Source organism: Thalassophryne amazonica, chromosome 10 (assembly GCF_902500255.1).
Source record: "Thalassophryne amazonica chromosome 10, fThaAma1.1, whole genome shotgun sequence".
Classification (NCBI taxonomy): Eukaryota; Metazoa; Chordata; class Actinopteri; order Batrachoidiformes; family Batrachoididae; genus Thalassophryne; species Thalassophryne amazonica.
Window position 1 is genome coordinate 42317379 of NC_047112.1, and position 27421 is coordinate 42344799.

The following is a 27421-nucleotide window of genomic DNA, read 5'->3' on the forward strand; positions in this document are numbered from 1 at the left end:
TCCTCCCTCACCACATCCATAAACCTCCTCTTCGGCCTCCCTCTTCTCCTCCTGTGTGGTGGCTCCATCCTTCTCCCTATATACCCTGGGTCTCTCTTCTACACGTTGTACTGGGCCGGACAATATACTGAACTCATTTCTATTCCATATTAATTTTATGTCTATAAAAAGCAGTAAATTGTCTTATTTTGACAAGCTGCAACTATGATTAAGCAATGAAAAAGTGAAGCAGACTTAGTCAACACACCAAAATTACATAATTTATTCTATCAAACTTCCCCAAAACAATAGTGAACAAACCATGTTTTTCAAAGACCAGCATTCAATCAACTTCATACAAAATTCTTTTACCATTCTGTTGTTTTTTTCCCTAACCACCTCATTTGCTATTTTTCTGTCTTTTTTCTTTTTTAATGGCCGAATCATAAGCTGTTCACCATCACCTTTTTATAGAAACCCTTTTGTGATGGTGTCCTATGATTTAAGGTAAAACAAGATGGAGACAGCTAAGAAAACAGCAAATTGTTCTTCTGCTGAACAAGATTATACAACCCCAATTCCAATGAAGTTGGGACGTTGTGTAAGATGCAAATAAAAACAGAATACAATGATTTGTAAATTCTCTTTAACCTATATTCAATTGAATACACCACAAAGACAAGATATTTAATGTTCAAACTGATAAACTTTATTGTTTTGTGCAAATATTTGCTATTTTTGAAATGGATGCCTGCAACACATTTCAGAAAAGTTGGGATGGGGCAACAAAAGACTGGGAAAGTTGCTGAATGCTCAAAGAACACCTAATTGAAAACAGGTGAGTGTCAGGATTGGGTATAAAAGGAGCTTCACCAAAAGGCTCAGCTGTTCACAAGCAAAGATGGGGCGAGGATCACCGCTTTGTGAACTGCGTGAAAAAATAGTCCAACAGTTTCAGAACAATGTTTCTCAATGTTCAATTGCAAGGAATTTAGGGATTCCATCATCTACAGTCCATAATATAATCAGAAGATTCAGAGAATCTGGAGAACTTTCTACACGTAAGCAGCAAAGCCGAAAATCAACATTGAATGCCCGTGACCTTTCAATCCCTCAGGCAGCACTGCATTAAAACAAAGACATCATTGTGTAAATTGGGCTCAGGAACACTTCAGAAAACCATTGTCAGGTAACACAGTTCGTCGCTACATCTACAAGTGCAAGTTAAAAGTCTACCATGTAATGCCAAAGCCATACATCAATAACATGCAGAAATGCGGCTGCCGTCTCTGGGCCCGAGCTCATTTGAAATGGGCAGACGCAAAGTGGAAAAGTGTGCTATGGTCTGATGAGTCCACGTTTCAAATTGTTTTTGGAAATCATGGACATTGTGTCCTCCAGACAAAAGAGGAAAAAGATCATCCAGATTGTTACCAGCGCAAAGTTCAAAAGCCAGCATCTGTGATGGTATGGGGGTGTGTTAGTGCCCATAGCATGAGCAACTTGCTCATCTGTGATGGTATCATCAATGTTGAAAGGTACATCCAGGTTTTGGAGCAACACATGATGCCATCCAAACGTCGTCTTTTTCAGGGACATCCCTGCTTATTTCAGCAAGCCAATGCCAAGCCACATTCTGCACTTATTACAACAGCGTGGCTTCATAGTAAAAGAGTGCGGGTACTAGACTGGCCTGCCTGTAGTCCAGACCTGTCGCCCATTGAAAATATGTGGCACATTATGAAGCGCAAAATACAACAGAGACCCCGGACTGTTGAACAACTGAAGCTGTACATCAAGCAAAAATGGGAAAGAATTCCATCTACAAAGATTCAACAGTTAGTGTCCTCAGTTTCCAAATGCTTGAGTGTTGTTAGAAGGAAAGGTGATGTAACACAGTGGTAAACATAACACTGTCCCAGCTTTTTTGAAACATGTTGCAGGCATCCATTTCAAAATGAGCAAATACTTGTACAAAAACAATAAATTTTATCATTTTGAACATTAAATATCTTGTCTTTGTAGTGTATTCAATTGAATATAGGTTGAAGAGGATTTGCAAATCATTGTAATGTTTTTATTTACACTTTACACAATGTCCTAACTTCATTGGAATTGGGGTTGTATTTCACTCACTAACCATTGCTGTTCTTTTCTAATGGCGCATCATATTAGAGAAAGACTTGAACCTACACAGTATTTAAATACTTCAGGATAAACACATTTTAAGGGGACAGATTTTCTACAGCATTTACTTAATTCGATACCACTTACTCATTTCAACCGTCTACTCCGATTAAGGGTCACGAGGGGCTGGAGCCTATCCCAGCAGTCATGGGGTGTGAGGTGGGGTACATCCTGGACGGATGGACTGTCGGAGGGCCACATATAGACACACAAACGCATGTACACCTACGGACAATTTAAAGTTTCCAATTCACCTAACCTGCATGTCTTTGGATGTGGGAGGAAGCCGGAGCACCCGGAGGGAACCCATGCAAACATGGGGAGAAGACGCAAACTCCACACAGAAAAGCCACAGATGGGAATTGGCACTGTGAGGCAACAGTGCCAACCACTAAGCCACCATGCCGACCTCATTCAATACTAATTAAAATCTATTATGCTAAATAAAAGTTGTTGTTTTTTTTTTTGCGAGCTTTTATTATGGGGCCATTATTGTATCAATGGTATTTCTGAATGTCTATTTTGGTGTGTGTGTGTGTGTAATCACATCCACAAATAAATAAATAAATCTGTTTGTCTGTATCCATGTGTCTTTAAAAAAAAAAAAAAAAAACAGGCCACTAGATGGGATGTATTCTTACACGCCACTTTTGCTACACTCTTGCCGCAGAAGATGCAGAAATGCGCGTTTCGAGAGTCTGGTGCCTCTCACTTTCTTCTTGACAATACCCTATAGATTCTCTGTGGGGTTCCAGTTAGGTGAGATAGCTGGCCAATCAAGTACAGTAACACCATAGTTGACAAACCACTTCCTAGTACTTTTGTCTTTGTGAGCTGAGGAAATTATAATCTCCATTAAAGCTAGTCAGCAAATGTAAGCATGAAGTGCTCCAAAATCTCTGACTGTGGACCAACATCAGCAGAGTGTCTTCTGAACAACTGTTAATTCAGCAGTCTTCCCCATGACTGTGGTTTCTTACACACGACTTTTTCTACACTCCTGCTGTGGAAGATCCACAAAAGTGTGCAGCGATTTAAACGTGTGGGGAGACTTGTCTGTGCCTCCGTGGAACACTTGGTATTTCACACATTTTAATTTGTTTATGCTGTTTTAAAATACAAAATATAAAAATGTCAAATTATTTTTCTTAAACTCAAACTGAAAGCAAATCTCTATAACATGACATAAATTAATTAAAAATATAAAAGCCAAGATAATGAGTTGCATAAGTAATGGGCCCCCAACAGGTATTATACCAAAGTGTTCCATTACTTTTGGAGGGCACTGTAGTAGTACATATGTGGGTGTATTTCGTTTAACTGAATATCAGCTGACAGTGTTTGCTAAATGCAGTAGAATGAAGCCTGCACAGCCCAGTGTGTTTACTGAATATAGCATGTAAATAGCTGGGTTGTTAGAAGCTTTGTGGTTTGTGTTAACATTTTTTATTACCATTTTTTATTCTTGTGATTATTTAAAATTAAAAGACGCAAATGTAAATAGAATATCCATTATATCTATCATTGCTGCTTATGGCCCCCGGTGGTGTGAAGCTGTATAGCCATGGAGGCACAGACAAGTCTCCACACGTACAAATCACTGCATGCATTTGTGGATCTTCCACGGCAGGAGTGTAGCAAAAGTCACGTGTCAGAAAAGAGCTAATCTGGTATCCCAATTTTTGCAGATAATGGTCCCATATTTTATTTAGTGCCATTTTCATAAATCTACACACAGTAGCTTTAATCTGAACAGCAGAGCTGCATCAGAACTTAAGCACTGAGAGACTGAGTGTAAATGCAAACTCTTCTTTTAATTAAAAGTTTATTCCTGTTGGATGAATTTACTCTGCAGCATGTTTAATTTTACACAAAGGTGGTTCAGTAGGTGTTGGCTTTTAGGTTCCTAGTTTCTGCAGGCTGGTGTCCACTCTGTGTGGCTTTTGCAGATTTAGCCGTTTAGCCCGTTTCATCTCAGGTATGACTGAAAAAGGTGTTTCAATGACTCTCACATAGAAATATATTGAAGACGTATTATTTAAAAACAAGGGCTTATGCTGTTTCTTATTGATGTTTTACTTGAGTAATGTATTAAGTGTAATTAGACAAATACAGGTACATCTCAAAACAGAATATTGTCAGAAGTTCAATATTTTTATTGGTTATATCATACTCTCACTGATCTTCAACCACTTTTCCGGGTTCGGGTCACGGGGGCAACAGCTCCAGCAGGGGTCTTCCCCGGGGTCTCCTCCCAGATGGACGTGCCTGGAACACCTCCCTTGGGAGGCACCAAGGAGGCCTCCTTACTAGATGCTGGAACCACCTCAGCTGGGTCCTTTCAATGCGAAGGAGCAGCGATTCTAATCCGAGCTCCCCACAGATGACCGAACTTCTCACCCTATCGCTAAGGGAGACACCAGCCACCCTCCTGAGGAAGCCCATTTCGTCCGCTTGTATCCACGATCTAGTTCTTTCGCTCATGATCCCAACACTCATGACCATAGGTGAGAGTAGGAACGAAGATTGACCAGTAGATTGAGAGCTTCGCCTTGTAGCTCAGCTCCCTTTTCATCACAACAGTACAGTAGAGCAAATGCAATATCGCCCCTGCTGCGCCGATTCTCTGGCCAATCTCACGCTCCACTGTCCCCTCACTCGTGAACAAGACCCCGAGGTACTTATACAATGATTTTTATATATATATATACTCAACAAAAATATAAACGCAACACTTTTGGTTTTGCTCCCATTTTGTATGAGATGAATTCAAAGATCTAAAACTTTTTCCACATACACAATATCACCATTTCCCTCAAATATTGTTCACAAACCAGTCTAAATCTGTGATAGTGAGCACTTCTCCTTTGCTGAGATAATCCATCCCACCTCACAGGTGTGCCATATCAAGATGCTGATTAGACACCATGATTAGTGCACAGGTGTGCCTTAGACTGCCCACAATAAAAGGCCACTCTGAAAGGTGCAGTTTTGTCACACAGCACAATGCCACAGATGTCGCAAGATTTGAGGGAGCGTGCAATTGGCATGCTGACAGCAGGAATGTCAACCAGAGCTGTTGCTCGTGTATTGAATGTTCATTTCTCTACCATAAGCCGTCTCCAAAGGTGTTTCAGAGAATTTGGCAGTACATCCAACCAGCCTCACAACCACAGACCACGTGTAACCACACCAGCCCAGGACCTCCACATCCAGCATGTTCACCTCCAAGATCGTCTGAGACCAGCCACTCGGACAGCTGCTGAAACAATCGGTTTGCATAACCAAAGAATTTCTGCACAAACTGTCAGAAACCGTCTCAGGGAAGCTCATCTGCATGCTCGTCGTCCTCATCGGGGTCTCGACCTGACTCCAGTTCGTCGTCGTAACCGACTTGAGTGGGCAAATGCTCACATTCGCTGGCGTTTGGCACGTTGGAGAGGTGTTCTCTTCACAGATGATGCCAAGGAGATGTGTTGCACTGCATGAGGCAAATGGTGGTCACACCAGATACTGACTGGTATCCCCCCCCAATAAAACAAAACTGCACCTTTCAGAGTGGCCTTTTATTGTGGGCAGTCTAAGGCACACCTGTGCACTAATCATGGTGTCTAATCAGCATCTTGATATGGCACACCTGTGAGGTGGGATGGATTATCTCAGCAAAGGAGAAGTGCTGACTATCACAGATTTAGACTGGTTTGTGAACAATATTTGAGGGAAATGGTGATATTGTGTATGTGGAAAAAGTTTTAGATCTTTGAGTTCATCTCATACAAAATGGGAGCAAAACCAAAAGTGTTGCGTTTATATTTTTGTTGAGTATATATATACAGTAGTGTTCAGAATAATAGTAGTGCTATGTGACTAAAAAGATTAATCCAGGTTTTGAGTATATTTCTTATTGTTACATGGGAAACAAAGTACCAGTAGATTCAGTAGATTCTCACAAATCCAACAAGACCAAGTATTCATGATATGCACACTCTTAAGGCTATGAAATTGGGCTATTAGTAAAAAAAAAAAGTAGAAAGGGGGGTGTAAACACAATAATAGTAGCATCTGCTGTTGACACTACAAACTCAAAACTACTATGTTCAAACTGCTTTTTTTAGCAATCCTGTGAATCACTAAACTAGTATTTAGTTCTATAACCACAGTTTTTCATGATTTTTTTTTTTTTTTTCACATCTGCGAGGCATTAATTTTGTTGGTTTGGAACCAAGATTTTGCTCAGTTACTAGTGTGCTTGGGGTCATTGTCTTGTTGAAACACCCGTTTCAAGGGCATGTCCTCTTCAGCATTAGGCAACATGACCTCTTCAAGTATTTTGACATATCCAAACTGATCCATGATACCTGGTATGCGATATATAGGCCCAACACCATAGTAGGAGAAACATGCCCATATCATGATGCTTGCACCACCATGCTTCACTGTCTTCACTGTGAACTGTGGCTTGAATTCAGAGTTTGTCGTCTCACAGACTGTCTGCGGCCCTTGGACCCAAAAAGAACAATTTTACTTTCATCAGTCCACAAAATATTCCTCCATTTCTCTTTAGGCCAGTTGATGTGTTCTTTGGCAAATTGTAACCTCTTCTCACGTCTTTTATTTAACAGAGGGACTTTGCGGGGGATTCTTGCAAATAAATTAGCTTCACACAGGCGTCTTCTAACTGTCACAGCACTTACAGGTAACTCCAGACTGTGTTTGATCATCCTGGAGCTGATCAATGGGTGAACCTTTGCCATTCTGGTTATTCTTCTGTCCATTTTGATGGTTGTTTTCTGTTTTCTTCCACGCGTCTGTTTTTTTTTTTTTTTTTTTTGTCCATTTTAAAGCATTGGAGATCATTGTAGATGAACAGCCTATAATTTGTTGCACCTGCGTTTAAGTTTTCCCCTCTCCAATCAACTTTTTAATCAAACTACGCTGTTCTTCTGAACAATGTCTTGATCGTCCCATTTTCCTCAGGCTTTCAAAGAGAAAAGCATGTTCAACAGGTGCTGGCTTCATCCTTACATAGGGGACACCTGATTCACACCTGTTTGTTCCACAAAATTGACGAACTCACTGACTGAATGCCACACTACTATTATTGTGAACACCCCCTTTCTACTTTTTTTTTTTTTTTTTTTTTTACTAATAGCCCAATTTCATAGCCTTAAGAGTGTGCATATCATGAATGCTTGGTCTTGTTGGATTTGTGAGAATCAACTGAATTTACTGGTACCTTGTTTCCCATGTAACAATAAGAAACATACTCAAAACCTGGATTAATCTTTTTAGCACTACTGTTATTTATATATATATATCTAAGTAAATAATATAAAAACCCAGCCGTCATGAGGCGAGAGGGGGGACAGGATGCCAGTCTGCCATAGGGCCACATGATGACAGACAAACGCATCACACACGTATGCACACCTACGCCCAATTTAGAGTCACCAGTTTGTGTAACCTGCATGCCTTTGGAAATGGGAGGAAGCCGGAACATCTGGATTAAACTATGTGAACACTGGAAGAACATGCGAACTCCACACACAATGGACCAGGTGGGAAGCCATCACGTGACCACCTTGCTGTGAGGTAACAGTCCTAACCACTAAGCCGCCATACCGCCTAGGCCGTAATTATCAAAATGTAAAAAAAAAAAACAGCCTGAAAGATGTTTGAGTCCAGAATATATAAAATTTTCACTTTGTAAAATAACTGAAAAATATTGAACTATTTCATGTAAGACTTTGTTTTTACAGTGTAAGGTGACATTTAATTATTTTCAACTATTTCTGGAGTTTTTACTTAGTTTTTTGTTTTTTTTTGTTTTTTTGGTCATGCACTTCAGACAAAATCAGTTATGGTAAAGTTGTTGTTGGCAGAAATATTTATAGCTGTATTGGGAAAGCTGTTCCAGATGTGGTCATTGAATTCCCTGTTGGATCAGTAAAAACTGAGCTTTCCTTTTTTTTCTTTTTTTTCTTTTTTTTGTTTTTGAACATGTCACTGATTATTTCTTGACCTTTCCATCTGTCACTCTATGTTTATCATACAAACCCCTATAGAGAAATCTGAATGTAAAACTCGTATTTTTTTCTTTTCTTTTTCTTTTTTTGTTGCTGTTGCACAGATATTGTACTCGTCTATATGTTCCTCGTTTCTGCTTATTCCTTTTCTATGAGCCGACCTCTGTCATCATCATCTGGAGGCAGCAGATCCGAGCGGTCTCCTCCACACTGTGGTTTGGCTCGATCCTAAGTGGTTTGACAGCAATGAAATTAGTGGCGGGAATTTTGCAGACACACCCAGTGATTGGCTGCTTACAGAGAAACTGGCTGTGTGTGGGGAAGAGCCCCCCCCCCCCCCCCCCCACACACACCTACCTCCCCTCCTTCCCCGTGTAGCCATCTACAGTGTTATCTCCAAAATAAAGCAGCTTCAGTCAACAGAAACACATTCAAAGTCATCCACAGCATTTGAAAGATTGGAAATCATTTGCAAAGTTTCTTATTTTTCACCAAGGATGATGGGGGGGGGGGGGGTAATTATGTCATTTTTTGATGTACATTACCAGTCGTTGCTTTCTCTTTGTTATTTCCACCAAAGTAAGAAGTTGAAAGCTAAAGCAGAAGACTGGTATTTGGTTCTGCTTTCTCAGTAAATGATTCTTTAGTACACAAGCAGAGAACAGCGGTGCTTGTGCTTATTATTAGGGCCCAAGTAGGCAACGTCCTACGAGGACCCTATTGTAATTGCTCTGTTTATTATTATTATTATTAATTATTATTATTATTTATTATTATTCTCACTCTTGAAATCGACATTTCGGCCTCTTCCCATGCTCAAAAACTCACCAAACTTTCCAAAGTTGTCCGGCTGGATCCGAAATTCGATATTTTGGGGACCTCGCACATGGTTGCAGAAAGAATCGCGAAATAGCGCCCCCTAGAAATTTTCAAAAACCCCTCCGCATTGGGCTTTTTTTGTCGTAGCCTCACGAAATTCGGTACACATATTTACCATGCCAGGGCGCACGAAAAAGTCTCTTACTGTCATGGTGAAATATTGACAGGAAGTCGGCCATTTTGATTTTAAGTTTCGATTTTGAGCAAATTTTTGCCATTTTTGGCCATTTCCACTACTTACATTTGAACGAACTCGTCCTAGGGATTTCATCCGATGGACTTCAAATTTGGTCAAAATCATCACAACACAATGTTGATCAAAAGTTATCAAAAGATTCTAATTAAGTCAAAAGGCGTGGCTGCTAGGGGTCGTCAAACTTTGGCGAGCTTTTCGGAGCACGCCATTTCACTTCGAACGGCTGTCACGCCCACATACTTCATCGTAGATCCTTCAAACTTGCTGGACATGAGGGCTCCGCCCTGAACGTCTACATATCTTAAGTTCCCACCTGCGCCATAGCGCCCCCGGTGGTGGCGGGAAATGTCCTATTTTTACTTTAAGAGGTCCTGATGTCACATACTTAACCCAATCAACTTCATTCCACTTTTAAAACATGCAGAACAAATTGGTGAACGTAGGCAATGAACGCCGTGAAGTTACAAGTAACGGCATCCGTGTGGCGGCGTACCGAATATTGCCCATTCGCCGTGAAATTACGTTCTTCCTTTTGATGGCTTTAATTTTGTCACATCATGAAAATTGATACACAGGTCGAGCACGACAACCTCTTACAATTCATAGGGGCGTCGCCCATGGGCGGGGCAAAATGCCTCAATAGCGCCCCCTTGAAACTTTCAAAAACCCCTCCTCATAGGGTTTTTTTTCGAGTAGGGAGATGAAAATTGGTACACGTGTGACTTGCATAGACGTACAAAAAAGTCTCTTGCACCATGGGTCTATTCCAAACAGGAAGTCGGCCATTTTGAATTTTCTTGTCATTTTGGCGTGATTTCCACATGTTGTATTTGAACGAACTCCTAGGGATTTTGTCCAGTGCACTTCAAATTTCTTACAGATCACCCAGAGGCGATACTGACCAAAAGTTATCGAAAGCTTTTCTTTATGTTGAAAGGTGTGGCCGCTATGGCGCCGCCATTTTGACCCTTTGTCATGGAATATCAATTCATGATAACTCCTTCATGCTTTGCCTGATTGACTTGAAACTTCACATGTATGATGACGGTTGGCCCCTCAACACACCTGGCCCCTCTGTTTGTACAATGAGCACCCCCTAGTGGATGAACCATCAACATGTCATAACTCCTTCATGCATTGTGTGATTTGCTTGAAATTTTAACTGTGGGATGAGTGGTTGCCCCTGTACGCACATGCCCACAAGGGAACACACTGCCCAGGGTAGGCAGTTGCGCGGAACGAGGGGCCGTATATGACTGCTTGCAGTCCTAGTTATTATTATTATTAGGGCCCGAGTAGGCAACGTCCTACGAGGACCCTATTGTAATTGCGCTGTTTATTATTATTATTATTATTATTATTATTATCACTTTTGAAATCGAAATTTCGGCCTCTTCCCATGCTCAACTCACCAAACTTTCCAAAGTCGTCCAGCCAGATCCGAAATTCGATATTTCGGGGGCGTCGCACATGGTCGCAGCGAAATCGCGAAATAGCGCCCCCTAGAAATTTTCAAAAACCCCTCCGCATTGGGCTTTTTTCGTCGTAGCCTCACGAAATTCGGTACACATATTTACCATGCCAGGATGCACGAAAGTCTCTTACTGTCATGGTGAAATATCAACAGGAAGTCGGCCATTTTGATTTTGAGCAAATTTTTGCCATTTTTTGACATTTCCACTACTTACATTTGAACGAACTCGTCCTAGGGATTTCATCCGATCGTCTTCAAATTTGGTCAAAATCATCACAACACAATGGTTATCAAAAGATTCTAATTAAGTCAAAAGGCGTGGCTGCTAGGGGTCGTCAAACTTTGGCGAGCTTTTCGGAGCACGCCATTTCACTTCGAACAGCTGTCACGCCCACATACTTCATCGTTGATCCTTCAAACTTGCTGGACATGATGAGGGCTCCGCCCTGAATGTCTACATATCTTAAGTTCCCACCTGCACCGTAGCGCCCCCCGGTGGTGGCGGGAAATGTCCTATTTTTACTTTAAGAGGTCCTGATGTCACATACTTAACCCAATCAACTTCATTTCACTTCTAGAACATGCAGAACAAATTGGTGAACATAGGCGATGAACGCCGTGAAGTTATGACTAACGGCGTCCGTGTGGCAGAATGCCCAATATTGCCCATTCGCCATGAAATTACGTTCTTCCTTTTGACGGCTTTAATTTTGTCACATCATCATGAAAATTGATACAGAGGTCGAGCACGACAACCTCTTACAATTCATAGGGGCATCGCAAAATGCCTCAATAGCGCCCCCTTGAAACTTTCAAAAACCCCTCCACATAGGGGTTTTTTGGAGTAGGGAGATGAAAATTGGTACACGTGTGACTTGCATAGACGTACAAAAAAGTCTCTTGCACCATGGGTCTACTCCAAACAGGAAGTCGGCCATTTTGAATTTTCTTGGCATTTTGGCGTGATTTACACATGTTGTATTTGAACAAACTCCTCCTAGGGATTTTGTCCAATGCACTTCAGATTTCTTCCAGATCACCCACAGACGATACTGACCAAAAGTTGTCGAAAGGTGTGGCCGCTATGGCGCCGCCATTTTGACCCTTCGCCATGGAACATTATACTTAAATAGTTACTGATGTCACATACTTAACACCATCAACTTCCTTCCACTTCTAAAACATGCAGAACAAGTTGGTGAACATAGACGATGATCGCCGTGAACGTACGAGTAACGGCTTCTGTGTGGCGGCGTACCGAATATCGCCCCTTCGCCATGAAATTACCTTCTTCCTTTTGACGGCTTTAATTTTGTCATGAAAATTGATACACAGGTCAAGCATGACAACCTCTTACAATTCATAGGGGCGTCGCACATGGGCGGGGCAAAATGCCTCAATAGTGCCCCCTTGAAACTTTCAAAAACCCCTCCCCATAGGGTTTTTTGTACTAGGGAGATGAAAATTGGTACAGATGTGTGACTTGCATAGACATACAAAAAAGTCTCTTGCACCATTTGTCTACTCCAAACAGGAAGTCGGCCATTTTGAATTTTCTTCTCATTTTGGCCTGATTTCCACATGTTGTATTTGAACGAACTCCTCCTACGGATTTTGTCCAATGCACTTCAAATTTCTTTGATAGCATCCAAAGATGATACTGACCAAAAGTTATCGAAAGCTTTTCTCTGTGTTGAAGGGTGTGGCCGCTATGGTGCCGCCATTTTGACCCTTTGCCATGGAATATTAAGTCATGATAACTCCTTCATGCTTTGCCCGATTGACTTGAAACTTCATGTGTATGATGACGGTTTGCCCCTGAACACACCCAGCTCCTCTGTTTGTACACTTAGCGCCCCCTAGTGGATGAACAATGAACATGTCATAACTCCTTGATGCATTGTGTGATTTGTTTAAAATTTTAACTGTGTGATGAGTGGTTGCCCCTGCATGCACATGCCCACATGTGGTCACAAGGGCACCCACTGGCCTGGGTAGGCGGTTGCGTGGAACGAGGGCCCGTATATGACTGCTTGCAGTCCTAGTTATTATTATTTATTTATTTATTTATTTATTTATTTTTATGCCCTTATCTCAGTCACATTAATAGGGTGATTCTTAGACTACGGGCACTTATTATGTCCTTTGATCATATTTCTGTGTAGGCTCTCAGTTGTCCAGGTGGTTTCCATAGTAGAGAAGCTTGAATCTTCAACTGGACTGTCCAGTCGAAGATTCAAGCTTCTCTAGTTATCTAGTTAACTTTTATAGTTATCTAGTTAACTTTTAGAGTTATCTTTACAATGAAAGTGTGTTAAGAAATTTGTTCTAGTAGTCTATGATGATTTTTTCACCTTTTTTCAGCATCATTATATGCAAATATTGCCGTTTTGTGCTTGTCCCACACCCAGACCTTTGATGTTCAGTGATAAAAATGAATGGTAACGAAACATTTTTTCTAATGTTTTAAAATATCTCTGAATAAAATATCAGTAAAATAATCGAAACATAATTAGGGTATTCAATGTCATACAACTGTTGTGATTTTTTTTAAACAAAATGTAGTTGTCCCACACTATTGCCGTAATTTCCACCACAACACTGTAATGTCCCTTTAAACAGTTTGTATGAAAGATTGTTTGGGTAGTTTCTATGAAGATAAACAGTGACATCAGAGCACATTTATATAGCGCCAAATCACAACAAACAGTTGCCCCAAGGCGCTTTATATTGTAAGGCAATGGTGTGGTGGAAATTACATTTACAAGGCCAATAGTGCCCGTCGTTAAAGAATCACCCGTACATAGGTGACCTCTGCTTGTACCTTGATCTTCAACCTATGGCACTGACATGAGCTGTGTTATGCGATTATCCGTCAAAATGAATGAAATGGCTCTTTTCATTTTAATGGTACAGCTGCAGAGAGACAGACAAACATGCTTGTTACAATAGCTTATTTCCGCTTTCTGCTGAGGTCAAAAATCTAAACTTTATCTGATAGTGTATCCACATACTATGGAAAAGGGTCAGCTTGGTACTGTAAAAATGCAGATTCGGGTCATTACAGCTAATAATGTAAACAGCACAAGTTTCACAAATCTGGAGAAAAAAAAATCGTTTTGTTTGTTGAGTTAAACAGAAACCTGCAGGATTCAAATCACTTCAAGCAAAAATGTTCACATAACCTAAATTAATTAAATACTGAAATTTATACCATGGTCAGTGAGAATTCCATGTCTAACCGGCATGCATTATTTAAAGAATCACCCAATTATGTTATGGTCTTCAGGGCACATAGTTTAGTTTCTCATGATAATAGATTACCTCAACATAACAAAGCCATCTTCGGGTTCATAAGTATTTGGACAGTGACAAATTGTTGTAATATTTCCGTCGCAATGGAGTTGAAATAATAAAACCAAGGTGTGCTTGGTCATAGTGAAACACACTGTCAATAGATGGATTGGGGTGAGGGGTGTCTGATGTTTTACAGATGCTGTCCCACACCATCGTGGTGAAGGAGCTGAGCTGGAAGGCAAGGCTCTCAGGTTACAAGTCGATTTTATGCTCCTATCCTCACCTATGGCCATGAACTTGGTGTAATTATTGAAAGAATAAGACTGTGGCTACAAGCGGCAGAAATGAGATTCCTTAATCAAATATCTGGGCTTACACTCCTGGACAGAAGCTCAACTATCTGGGAGGAACTCTGAGCTGAGCAAAGCCACTGCTTCTTCGCATTGAAAGGAGCCAGTTGAGGTGGTTCGGGCATGTGGTGAGGATGCCCACTGGTCGTCCCAGCACATCCAAATGGGAGGATGTCCCGGGAAACACCCAGGACAAGATGGACGGATTATATTTCCCAACTGGCTTGGGAGCACATTGGGATCCCCCGGGAAGAGTTATAGGACTAGGCTGAGGATAGGGAAGTGTGGGATGAGCTGCTTGGTCACCGTTACCCATGCTTGATAAGTGGCAGAAAATAAATGAACGTGTGCTTGTATGTAGCTTTTCAGTGCTTAAGTCATTGACTCCTTTTGGCAAAAAACTCAAAACAGTGCTTACAAAATGTTTTGAATATTATTCCACATTTCACATGAACTACACAAACACAGCAGAACAGGAAAATGAAACGGGAGTTAAAAAATATATAGAATTTAGGGCTGGGGATGGTGCCAAAACTTTTTGTTCTTTCCTCGTTCCTGCAAATGGCTCAGTTAAATACCATAACCCAGTGTTATTCCATGTGGGCTTATGTCCCTGTCCACTGCTCATTATGCATCGCATGTGACCTTTCCTACTTTCCTTGTGGATGGTGGATCCACACAGAGGCGACACTATGTTGGTTTTTCAGACTGAGCCCGACCAAAACCCATGGCTATATCCCAGGCACTCGAAATGTTTTGAAACATTTGAAACACCTGTGTTTTGAATATTATTCCAAAGTCCACATGAAAAGGAAGTCAGCTGTCATAATACAGATCAATAGACACAACAGAACAAGAAACTAAAAACAGGACTAAAGAATAGATAGGATGTGTAGCTGGGGATTCTGCCATAACCTTTCACTGATACTGCAAATTTACAGCAGTTAACTCCAAACACTAACACTATTTTGAATCCTTCCAATTGTTAACTAGGGGATTGCATCTGACATTGGGTAAAGGCTGGCGCCTGCTGTACAGGAGTTTGCAGATATACTTAGCAGAGTACCTTAAAAATCAAATAAAAATTATATTCTTCCTAGTAACTCAAAGTCTTTAAAGAAGATAAACTGTACTATAATATTATAAGTTTCATATTCTCCCAGGACAACTTTCTATGTTCTCAGCTTGTCAGTTTTTCCTGCCCTCTGTCTGTATTCTGTTTGATTTGAATCTTTTGAACACTGGCATCTGCTGGATGGTTCAGGAATGTGCACCCATATCAAATTATGGGTTTCTTATTTAAAAGCTACAGTATTTGTCCTGCTTGAATAGTCAAATAGCAACATGTAGCAAGAATAAGGTATATACATAACAAACAGTGTAACTATTTATTCTGCTCACTTCAACCTCAAATGTTTGTGGACCATAAAAAGATGTTTGGTAAGGAGAGGTACATCATAAACTAATTTAGAGAACAAAGTTTGATACACAGTGCCCTCCAAAAGTACTGGGCCTCTTGGTATTTCACACATTTTAATTTATTTATGCCATTTCAAATACAAAAAGTAAATCGGGCTTCTCAATATAAAAATTTCTAAAATTAGCTTCCTTATACTCAAAGCAAATCTCTACAACTTTATATAAACTAATTAAACATATAAAAGTCAAGATGATGGTTTTCATATGTAATGGGCCCCTTTGGTAATTTCCTGTAAAATAAGTTTTATTGCCAGTTTTCTTCAGACAGGTCAGGGGATGGATACATGAACATTTCCAAGTCACTGAATATGTCTTGAACTTTATTTACATTAATAATGAAGAACTACAAACAGTATGGCACTCTGTGGTAAATCTGTATGGAGTAGACAGTTCTCAAAAACTGACTGTGCAAGAAGAGTGAGGAAAGCCACTGAAACACCCCGACAACCCAGAAGTTATAGGTTTACAAGGGTAGGCTGAAAAGTTCTAAGGCTCCCCATGAAGGAGTAATGCATTAACTGCATTATAGTGAGCCTTAGAACTTTTCAGCCTACCCTCGTATATGGCTGTGATTGGAGAAATTGTGCATAGTGCATTTTTTTCATTTTGTATCACCAGTTATACAGCTGTGGACTGTGCCATCTTGTGGCTGTAGATGATAATGCAGTATATTTTTGACAGAAGTTGCAGAACCCTTCCCCAAACAACTTGTCTTAAAAATGGTAATCAGATTGTCAACTCTTTACGAGCCTAGAATTTCTAGAACCTGACACAATGCTGTTCAGACGGTGGATTTTATTTATTTATTTATTGTGAGTTATGGACTAGCGTGCTACTCGTCAAAGTGTGTGCATGGTGGCCAGCCATCAAAGTTCCCTGAGGTGAAGCAGCAAGGTGGAGTTTTGTATTTTTTTCTTTAGTGTTTACTTTTATTTCATATAATTGTTGTCTGTGCCTGATGTAGAAATGCGGTTCATTAGATTTAGTTTCATTGTGTGTTCAGGTGCAGTGTTTGCGCGTCATGAACCCACCTACGCAAGGTGTACCTGAATATTGCACTGTGCAATTTTTTAAATTATTTTTTTTACAAATACCATGGAAACACTGTGTTTGACTTTAGGCCAGTTTTTTGGTGGTTGAGGCTGCAATTGCTTGCTATTGCCTCACAATAGCAGTGCACCAACACTATGCCTGACTCCACCTCATTTTCAGGCCAGCATGCCCATGGGTGCACAGCTGACAACTTAACTTTGTGCCACTTTGTGCAAAACAGAAGATGGAACCCAAAATGTTGCATGACTGAAAATCAGTTTGTCCTGTCACTGCATTTTCATTTCCTCATGTGGTTTCTTCTGTGCTTCTCATCCGGTTTTCCAGAAGAGTAAAGTGTTGGTGTAAGTTACAGAGCCATTAAGGGATAATGTATGACATGAAATGTTCATCTTCTCTGTGGAGATGAAGACAAACCAGCAAGTGGTCATCTATAGTTCATTGAGTGCCATTAACAGTTATAACAGACCGCATAATTGCGGTAATTTGCAGTCTCTATCCTGGCCAAATGTCATTTCTGTGAGAGGCTATTAGCCCCTTTCTGCTGTTGTCTGTGGTCACTGTAACCTCACATGTTCAAATGAGTCATCTTGCAATGTGGTTTTGCACCGTATATTAGGTTTTGAATAAGTATAGTAAATTTAAAAATGATCACTGAAATAATGAGCCACATTCTTACTGTACAGTATTTTACTTCTTTCAGGGAGAGCTTTAGGCAGCAACTAACAATTTTCATGATTGATTCATCTCCATTAGTTGAATAGCTGTTAGGTCCACAACAAAAAAAATCTAAAAATGGTGAAAAATTTTGATCAGTTTTATCCAGAGCCCAAGTTGATGTCTTCAAATGTCTCGTTTTATCAACAGCGCAAAAATATTCAGTTTACTGCAGACAGAAGTGTAAAGCATCTAATACAATGAAACAGAAAATATTTGCATTTAAGAAGATGAAGTCAAATAATTTAGATATTAAAAAGACTCAAAATAATTAACCCATTTATCAAACTAGTTGTTGTTTAATTTAATAGTCAATGCTGCAGCTCTAGTTATTGTACAAGATCATGTAATGTTCAGAAAGCAGGGGTGGTGGCTAAGTGGTTAATGCGCTTGGTTTCAGTTCAGAAGGCTCTGGGTTCAAATCCCAGCTCTGGGTTCAAATCCCACCCCTGCCACATTTCTCCATGTAATGTGGAGTTGCATCAGGAAGGGCATCTGACGTAAAAAAAAAAAAAAAAACCTGTGCCAATTCAACATGCAGATCCACCTTGGATTTGCTGTGGCGATCTCGAGTGCAAACAAGGGAGCAGCTGAAGGGACTTACTACGTAATGTTCAGAAAACCAGATTTTAAAGTATCAGGTATGTTCTGGGATGCTCGCTCAGCTGAACCATAACAACAACTCAAAATGATAATCTTTGAGAAAGTAATTTTGTGTGATTGCCAAAAGGAAATTATGGCTTTGCAGATTCATAGGGAGCTCAGGAATTGAACACACAGCTTTGGTCCATATCTTCTATTCATCAAATATTTTCTTCTGCCTATATCCTTAGGAGTCTTGTGCAGCAGAGAAGTTTGCACATTTTACACATACGGCATTTACTAACATGATGAACAGACAACAGTTTAATTTTTTATACAGCACTAAATCATCTCAAGGTGCTACACACGAGCAAGACTCTACCTAACCCACAGCATGAGCAAGCACATAGCTGACAGTGCAAAGTAAAGGTTTCTCAGGCAATTTGTGGTCACAGGAAGGAACCTCAAGCGGCCCAGACTCAGTGGGGTGACCATCTGCATAGAATTGTCAGGACATGCAATGATAGAAATGATGCAACTAAGAAACCATATGCTTTCCAGTTGGCTGTCACATCAGTCACTGAAATAAGACATTCCTCTGTTCCCACCCAAAACATGATGTAGCTCTACTACCCCCCCCAATATCCCACAACCAAGTTCTGGAGTTCCAAAGTTCCAGTATAGACTGCACACATCATTCAGACATGGTGTAAAATGAGTTCATCCCACATCTAATCTCATTCCCTAATTCTTTCATTGCCGTTGTCGAAGACCGAACAGCCCCCCCCCCCAAAAAAAAAATTGGTCCACCCTGCTTTCACTGCGCACGTGCCATTTCGACCACAGCACATGTCTGAGTCTGACTCAGTCTATCCAAAGTGATCAAGAGGAATAATGTGATTATTAACCATCAGATGACAAAGTAAAACCTCTTAAATCATTCTCAAGTCAGTGTTAAGCAGAAACGGAGCCGTCTTAAGCAGAAAGGAACCAATAATTGGTGAGTCCCTATGAACGCTCTGAAATGACTTAGGCGCAGCAGCACCTCAGAGTCTGATGCGCTGCTGTGGTGGTCTGATTACTTCCCCGTCTTTTATTATGAAATAATGCTGAATTTATATGGAAGTGATTGTTGTGCAAAAGCTTCAGGTATCTGTCGCCGAGATAGGTGATGACTGGAGTGCAGTTTGAAGCAGAAATGGTGATAATCAGTGAATTGCTGGTGACGCTCCAAAATGACGCATGCGCAGTGAAGGCAAGGTGGACCAATTTTGGGGGTGGGGGTGGGGGGGGTGTTCGGTCTGCGACACCGATACTCACAGATACTCCAGAGTGGTGACAAGTCAATTCAAGGCCCTTCGTGTCCACCACACACAGTAGTAGATCTGTAAATAAACTGCACCAATCTGGAGAATATACAACCCCTGGCAAAAATTATGGAATCACCGGCCTCGGAGGATGTTCATTCAGTTGTTTAATTTTGTAGAAAAAAAGCAGATCACAGACATGACACAAAACTAAAGTCATTTCAAATGGCAACTTTCTGGCTTTAAGAAACACTATAAGAAATCAAGAAAAAAAGATTGTGGCAGTCAGTAACGGTTACTTTTTTAGACCAAGCAGAGGAAAAAAATATGGAATCACTCAATTCTGAGGAAAAAATTATGGAATCACCCTGTAAATTTTCATCCCCAAAACTAACACCTGCATCATATCAGATCTGCTCGTTAGTCTGCATCTAAAAAGGAGTGATCACACCTTGGAGAGCTGTTGCACCAAGTGGACTGACATGAATCATGGCTCCAACACGAGAGATGTCAATTGAAACAAAGGAGAGGATTATCAAACTCTTAAAAGAGGGTAAATCATCACGCAATGTTGCAAAAGATGTTGGTTGTTCACAGTCAGCTGTGTCTAAACTCTGAACCAAATACAAACAACATGGGAAGGTTGTTAAAGGCAAACATACTGGTAGACCAAGGAAGACATCAAAGCGTCAAGACAGAAAACTTAAAGCAGTATGTCTCAAAAATCGAAAATTGTACAACAAAACAAATGAGGAACGAATGGGAGGAAACTGGAGTCAACGTCTGTGACCGAATGGTAAGAAACCGCCTAAAGGAAATGGGATTTACATACAGAAAAGCTAAACGAAAGCCATCATTAACACCTAAACAGAAAAAAACAAGGTTACAATGGGCTAAGGAAAAGCAATTGTGGACTGTGGATGACTGGATGAAAGTCATATTCAGTGATGAATCTCGAATCTGCATTGGGCAAGGTGATGATGCTGGAACTTTTGTTTGATGCCTTTCCAATGAGATTTATAAAGATGACTGCCTGAAGAGAACATGTAAATTTCCACAGTCATTGATGATATGGGGCTGCATGTCAGGTAAAGGCACTGGGGAGATGGCTGTCATTACATCATCAATAAATGCACAAGTTTATGTTGATATTTTGGACAATTGAAAGGATGTTTGGGGATGATGAAATCATTTTTCAAGATGATAATGCATCTTGCCATAGAGCAAAAACTGCAAAAACATTCCTTGCAGAAAGACACATAGGGTCAATGTTTTGGCATAGGGTCAATGTCAGTGAGCAGATCTGATTTGATGCAGGTGTTAATTTGGGGGATGAAAATTTATAGGGTGATTCCATAATTTTTTCCTCAGAATTGAGTGATTCCATATGTTTTTCCTCTGCTTGGTCTAAAAAAGTAACCGTTACTGACTGCCACAATCTTTTTTTCTTGATTTCTTATAGTGTTTCTTAAAGCCAGAAAGTTGCCATTTGAAATGACTTTAGTTTTGTGTCATGTCTGTGATCTGCTTTTTTTCTACAAAATTAAACAACTGAATGAACATCCTCTGAGGCCGGTGATTCCATAATTTTTGCCAGGGGTTGTGTGTATATATATATATATATATATATATATATATATATAATATGAGTTCTGTTAGAAAAGGACGGCCCACAATGGCACACGGCGTGCCGCGCTCCGAGCCACGATCGACAGGCAGAAACGACCATTTCATTTCTAAACGGATGGCTCTATGGCTCCGGGACCATCGTGTGCAATTTCTCTAGTTATCACAAGAGCTGGACATCAACCATTTTCCGGCAGATTTCACTTTTAACAAGAGATTTTGTCATGGAAAGCCGCGCGGAAGCTTCGCGTGTCACGACGGATTTGCTGATGGAGCGAGACAAAGAACACCTCTGTTTTGGAGTGTCAGAGGACAAGTTGGGACATGCCTATCTCGGCTTTCAGTGCTTACCAGTCGAGTGAGTATAAGAGAAATTGTGGAGAGCTGGGCATGTCCCAACTTGTCCTCTGACACTCCAAAACGGAGGTGTTCTTTGTCTCGCTCCATCAGCAAATCCGTCGTGACGCGCGAAGCCTCCGCGCGGCTTTCCATGACAAAATCTCTTGTTAAAAGTGAAATCTGCCAGAAAATGGTTGTCCAGCTCTTGTGATAACTAGAGAAATTGCACATGATGGTCCCAGACCCATATAGCCATCTGTTTAGAAATGAAATGGTCGTTTCTGCCTGTCGATTGTAGCTCGGCGCGCTGTGCGCCATTGTGGGCCGTCCTTAAAGCGGTAGTAACACTCCTTAATCGAAAGCCAAATGAATTTTCCAAATGGTTTCCAGCTGCCTGTCTCTAACAGTTTCTGAAAAAATTCTGATGGAGCAAAGCCCAAATCATTCCGCCATTTCCTCGCAATGAAAAAACGATAAGGGTAGACCAGTGCTCACTCAAAGCCTGCCCACAGGCGAATGACGCAACCGACAGGCGTGAAAAAACTCACGCATGCGCACGAAGGTTCAAGCTTGGCTGACGTAAAAACATATGAATCAAATCCATATATTTTTTGCATAAAATAAAAAGGTCTGTTACTTTTCTAACAGACCTCGTATAATAACTGATGCCTTTGTCATGCAGGACAAATGGCCATCATCTCAGTCGTCTATTGTTAGATAATATCTGTGCTAATTCCTTATTAAAGTGTTGTACAAGCTACAGTCGTGGCCTTCACAAGATGGATGCTGTCTGTGACTGTTGACTCAGCTAATGTATATTGACTTGATATTGGATGATATTCGCTTATGCACTCATTAACAAGACAAAATACAGTGTTGATTGTCTTTTTTGTTGTCACTATTGTTAACATTTTTATTATTGTTGTTTTTGTTGTTGCAGACGTTCAGAAAATGATGAAATTCTTGTCATCAGCTGACATCGTTTCCACCTCCAGATGAGACCCCTCTGATGCCAGAAAAAAAAGATATTTAATAAAGATTTGTACAAATGAGGGTGAAAAATTATTATTACGTATTATTTACGTTTTCAAGCATGTGTGTACTGTATTCAGCCAAAGAAATGGGAGGGGAAAAAAAATGTTTCTCCACTTCTGATCACTGGTACAAACACAATATATGTGTTGTGTATTTTCTAAGCATTAAGACTTTGAACTTTTACATGCAGTAAAACAAACTTGGAATTTTTTTTGCTGCCGTTTTTTTTTTTTTCTTTTTTTTTTTTCTATGAATTGTATTTGGGCAACAAATCACGATTAAGCTGTCAACGTTTCTGCCTAACTACATACTGTTTGAAGTTATTCATGCAGCTTTGCAATAAGCCTCACCTACATATGCAATTATAAAATAAAATCTTTCTGAACAGACTGATACAATTATTCTTTTTTTTTTTCTTTTTAGCAAATTGGTGTTAATACAAATTTTCCTATGATACAGTAAATTCCTTGAGTTCTGAGAGAAATATTAAGTGCTACTTTTAGTTTCTAAATGGTAGCAGAGATGTTTTGTGTGATTTATTCATCACAAATGTGAAGAATTATACGAGTCAGCTTTATCATCCAGTCTGCCAAGTGGTTGAGACGTTCAGACAAGCTGGAGCTTGATGTGTGACACAGACTTCATGGATATTTTTACTTAAAAACAAGCAACAAAAAAAGATAAATCAAGGAGATATGTCATTGGGGGAATTGTGAGAAAGTTGTGGCACGTTAAGTATACCTGACAGATCTGTACTGGCATTAGCTGATTTGATTATTTCTATTTTAATTGATTTTAAATGCCTGAGGCAGAACTGATCACACACCACCGATTGAGATGACGTGTTTTGGTGATGCAACGCAGTATTTGTCCAAATGGTACTTCTCATTTAGTGTTTGTCGAATGAAAATAACTAGAAAAAAGTAAGATGTAAGTGTTTGCTGTGAGGATTTTGTCTCAACACGTTTGTGTGTTTAGATCAACAAACATCCTTCTTGAGTTTGAAGATGATGTGACCTAATAACAAGTGTCAATATGTTCTCTTAAAAGTAACACCGATGTGTCTCAGGGTAGCAACTGAAACATAGATGTTGAAACAAAGATCTCATGCCTATAAAAACATTGCATTTTATAAATTTCTCTCTCTCTGTGTGTGTCTGTGTATAACTTAGGACAGTGCATGTCCTTCTGACCCTGGGCTTCAATTTTGTTTGAGAAGAAATTGATCAATCTTAATATTGCATTTAACACTACAGCTGTTCACTCACAATAAATAAATGGAAACTTTATTTTCGTTTATAGTAGAGCTGTAAAATGCCACATGTTTCTGTACAACAAAGTTTCTACTTTGACATTACGGTTATGAATTTAGTTCGATGCCAGTCATGGTGCAAGATTCATGATACATTTTTACATTAGTGTAAAATATCAAACATCCATCTTCTACCGCTTAGTCCAATTAAGGTTCGCGGGGGGCTGGAGCCTATCCCAGTAATCATAGGGCGTGAGGCGGGGTACACCCAGGACAGGACGCCAGTCTGTCGCAGGGCCACAAATAGACAAACAAACACAGACGCACCCACACGCACACCTAAGGACAATTTTAAAGATTACAATCCACCTAACCCGCATGTCTTTGGATGTGGGAGGAAACCGGAGCACCCGGAGGAAACCCACACAAACACGAGGAGAACATGCAAACTCCACACAGAACCCATGACCTTCTCACTGTGAGGCAACAGTGCTAACCACTAAGCCACCGTGCTGCCAAAATATCAGTTTTTTACAATTTTGTTTGATATGAAATGACTGTGGAATTAATACATTAAAAATGTAATGTATACTTTGCACCAAGGTTCAAAATGCATCTCATCCTAAATTATATAAAAGTTAAAAAAATCTGTTTAGATCCATCCCATTAAAAAAAATAGTTTTCATTTATTTCAAGCATTTGCAGGGTGCGTTATCTGAGAGAATATTGTGATTATGACTGCATTTAAACACAAAACATGCGTTTTGGACATTTTGCTAACATAAATCTCAGATAAATGGCTGAAAAAAATACATGTAAAAAATTTTGTATTTTTAACAACGTGTATACCACAGACAACAAATACCCTTGATGAACTCATAATTTCAATTCAGTTTATTTATATAGCACCTAAAAATTTGAAGACAAAATTGAAAATACACAAAATATACAGTGCATCCAGAAAGTATTCACGGCACTTCACTTTTTCCACATTTTATGGAGGAAGTTCTTTTCCTCAAAATTTTACACACAATACCCCATAACAACAATGTGAAAAAAGTTTTTGTTTTTAGACATTTTGCAAATTTATATATATATATATATATATATATATATAAACTAAGAAATCGTATGTGCCTAAGTATTCACAGCCTTTGCCATGAAGCTCAAAATTGAGCTCCGGTGCATCCTGTTTCCACTGATCATGCTTGAAATGTTTCTACAGCTTAATTGGAGTCCACCTTGAGTAAATTCAGTTGATTGGACATGATTTGAAAAGACACACATCTGTCTACAACCCCTGGCAAAAATTATGGAGTCACCGGCCTCGGAGGATGTTCATTCAGTTGTTTAATTTTGTAGAAAAAAAAGCAGATCACAGAAATGACACAAAACTAAAGTCATTTCAAATGGCAACTTTCTGGCTTTAAGAAACACTATAAGAAATCAGGAAAAAAAATTGTGGCCGTCAGTAACAGTTACTTTTTTACACCAAGCAGAGGGAAAAAATATGGAATCACTCAATTCTGAGGAATAAATTATGGAATCATGAAAAACAAAAGAACGCTCAATATCTTTTGCACCATCTCTGGCTTTTATAACAGCTTGCAGTCTCTGAAGCATGGACTTAATGAGTGACAAACAGTACTCTTCATCAATCTGGCTCCAACTTTCTCTGATTGCTGTTGCCAGATCAGCTTTGCAGGTTGGGCCTTGTCATGGACCATTTTCTTCAACTTCCACCAAAGATTTTCAATTGGATTAAGATCCAGACTATTTGCAGGCCATGACATTGACCCTATGTGTCTTTTTGCAAGAAATGTTTTCACAGTTTTTGCTCTATGGCAAGATGCATTATCATCTTGAAAAATGATTTCATTATCCCCAAACATCCTTTCAATTGATGGGATAAGAAAAGTGTCCAAAATATCAACGTAAACTTGTGCATTTATTGATGATGTAATGACAGCCATCTCCCCAGTGCCTTTACCTGACATGCAGCCCCATATCATCAATGACTGTGGAAATGTACATGTTCTCTTCAGGCAGTCATCTTTATAAATCTCATTGGAACGGCACCAAACAAAAGTTCCAGCATCATCACCTTGCCCAATGCAGATTCGAGATTCATCACTGAATATGACTTTCATCCAGTCATCCACAGTCCACAATTGCTTTTCCTTAGCCCATTGTAACCTTGTTTTTTTCTCTTTAGGTGTTAATGATGGCTTTTGTTTAGCTTTTCTGTATGTAAATCCCATTTCCTTTAGGCGGTTTCTTACAGTTCGGTCACAGACGTTGACTCCAGTTTCCTCCCATTCGTTCCTCATTTGTTTTGTTGTGCATTTTCGATTTTTGAGACATTGCTTTAAGTTTTCTGTCTTGACGCTTTGATGCCTTCCTTGGTCTACCAGTATGTTTGCCTTTAATAACCTTCCCATGTTGTTTGTATTTGGTCCAGAGTTTAGACACAGCTGACTGTGAACAACCAACATCTTTTGCAACATTGCGTGATGATTTACCCTCTTTTAAGAGTTTGATAATTCTCTCCTTTGTTTCAATTGACATCTCTCGTGTTGGAGCCATGATTCATGTCAGTCCACTTGGTGCAACAGCTCTCCAAGGTGTGATCACTCCTTTTTAGATGCAGACTAACGGGCAGATCTGATTTGATGCAGGTGTTAGATGCAGACTAACGGGCAGATCTGATTTGATGCAGGTGTTAGTTTTGGGGATGAAAATTTACAGGGTGATTCCATAATTTATTCCTTAGAATTGAGTGAGTCCATATTTTTTCCCTCTGCTTAGTCTAAAAAAGTAACCGTTACTGACTGCCACAATTATTTTTCCTGATTTCTTATAGTGTTTCTTAAAGCCAGAAAGTTGCCATTTGAAATGACTTTAGTTTTGTGTCATGTCTGTGATCTGCTTTTTTCTACAAAATTAAACAGCTAAATGAGCATCCTCCGAGGCTGGTGATTCCATAATTATTGCCAGGGGTTGTACATAAGGTCCCACAGTTGACAGTGCATGTCAGAGCACAAATCAAGCATGAAGTCAAAGGTATTGTCTGTAAAAAGGCTGTATGATAAAATGTGGAAAAAGTGAAGCGCTGTGAATACCGCAGTGCAGCATTGGGGGTCTTCAGCTGGTTCAGAATGCTGTTGCCAGACTTTTGACACGAAGCTGAAGGTTTGAACATATCACACCCATTTTGGCATCTTTATACTGGCTCCCTGTCTCTGTGAGAACAGATTTTAAGGTTTTATTATTGACTTATAAAGTTGTTCATGGACTGGCAAGGTCTTATCTGGCCGATTTGTTGGAACCCTATGTGCCGGCCCAGGCTTTGCAGTCGCAGGATGCAGGACTTCTCTGTGTTTCCAGGGTGAAGAAGAAGTCAGCAGGTCAAAGAGTCTTTTATTATCGTGCACCTGCTCTGTGGAATGGTCTTCCTGCGACCGTGAGGCAGTCGGAGTTCATGGACATTTTTAAGTCGAGACGTAAAACTTATTTTTATTCTCTTTCTTATGAATTTTTTATCTGTTTTATTTGTTTTTAATTATGTATTTGAATTTTTTAGTTTTATTATTTACATTTTTTATGTTGAACTGTTCTGTGTGAGGTGCCTTGAGATGGCTTTTGT

General features: G+C 39.9%; 1 protein-coding gene across 1 annotated transcript in view; it reads left to right on the forward strand.

Annotated features, from left to right (window-relative positions):
* Nucleotides 1-23182, forward strand: part of mcoln2 (mucolipin 2) — a 59510-nt gene extending 36328 nt beyond the window's left edge. The window contains 1 exon segment of the mRNA XM_034179919.1: nt 22429-23182. Coding sequence (XP_034035810.1) covers nt 22429-22465 — 37 coding nt within the window. The 3' untranslated portion in view covers nt 22466-23182.
* Nucleotides 23183-27421: the final 4239 nt, after the last annotated feature.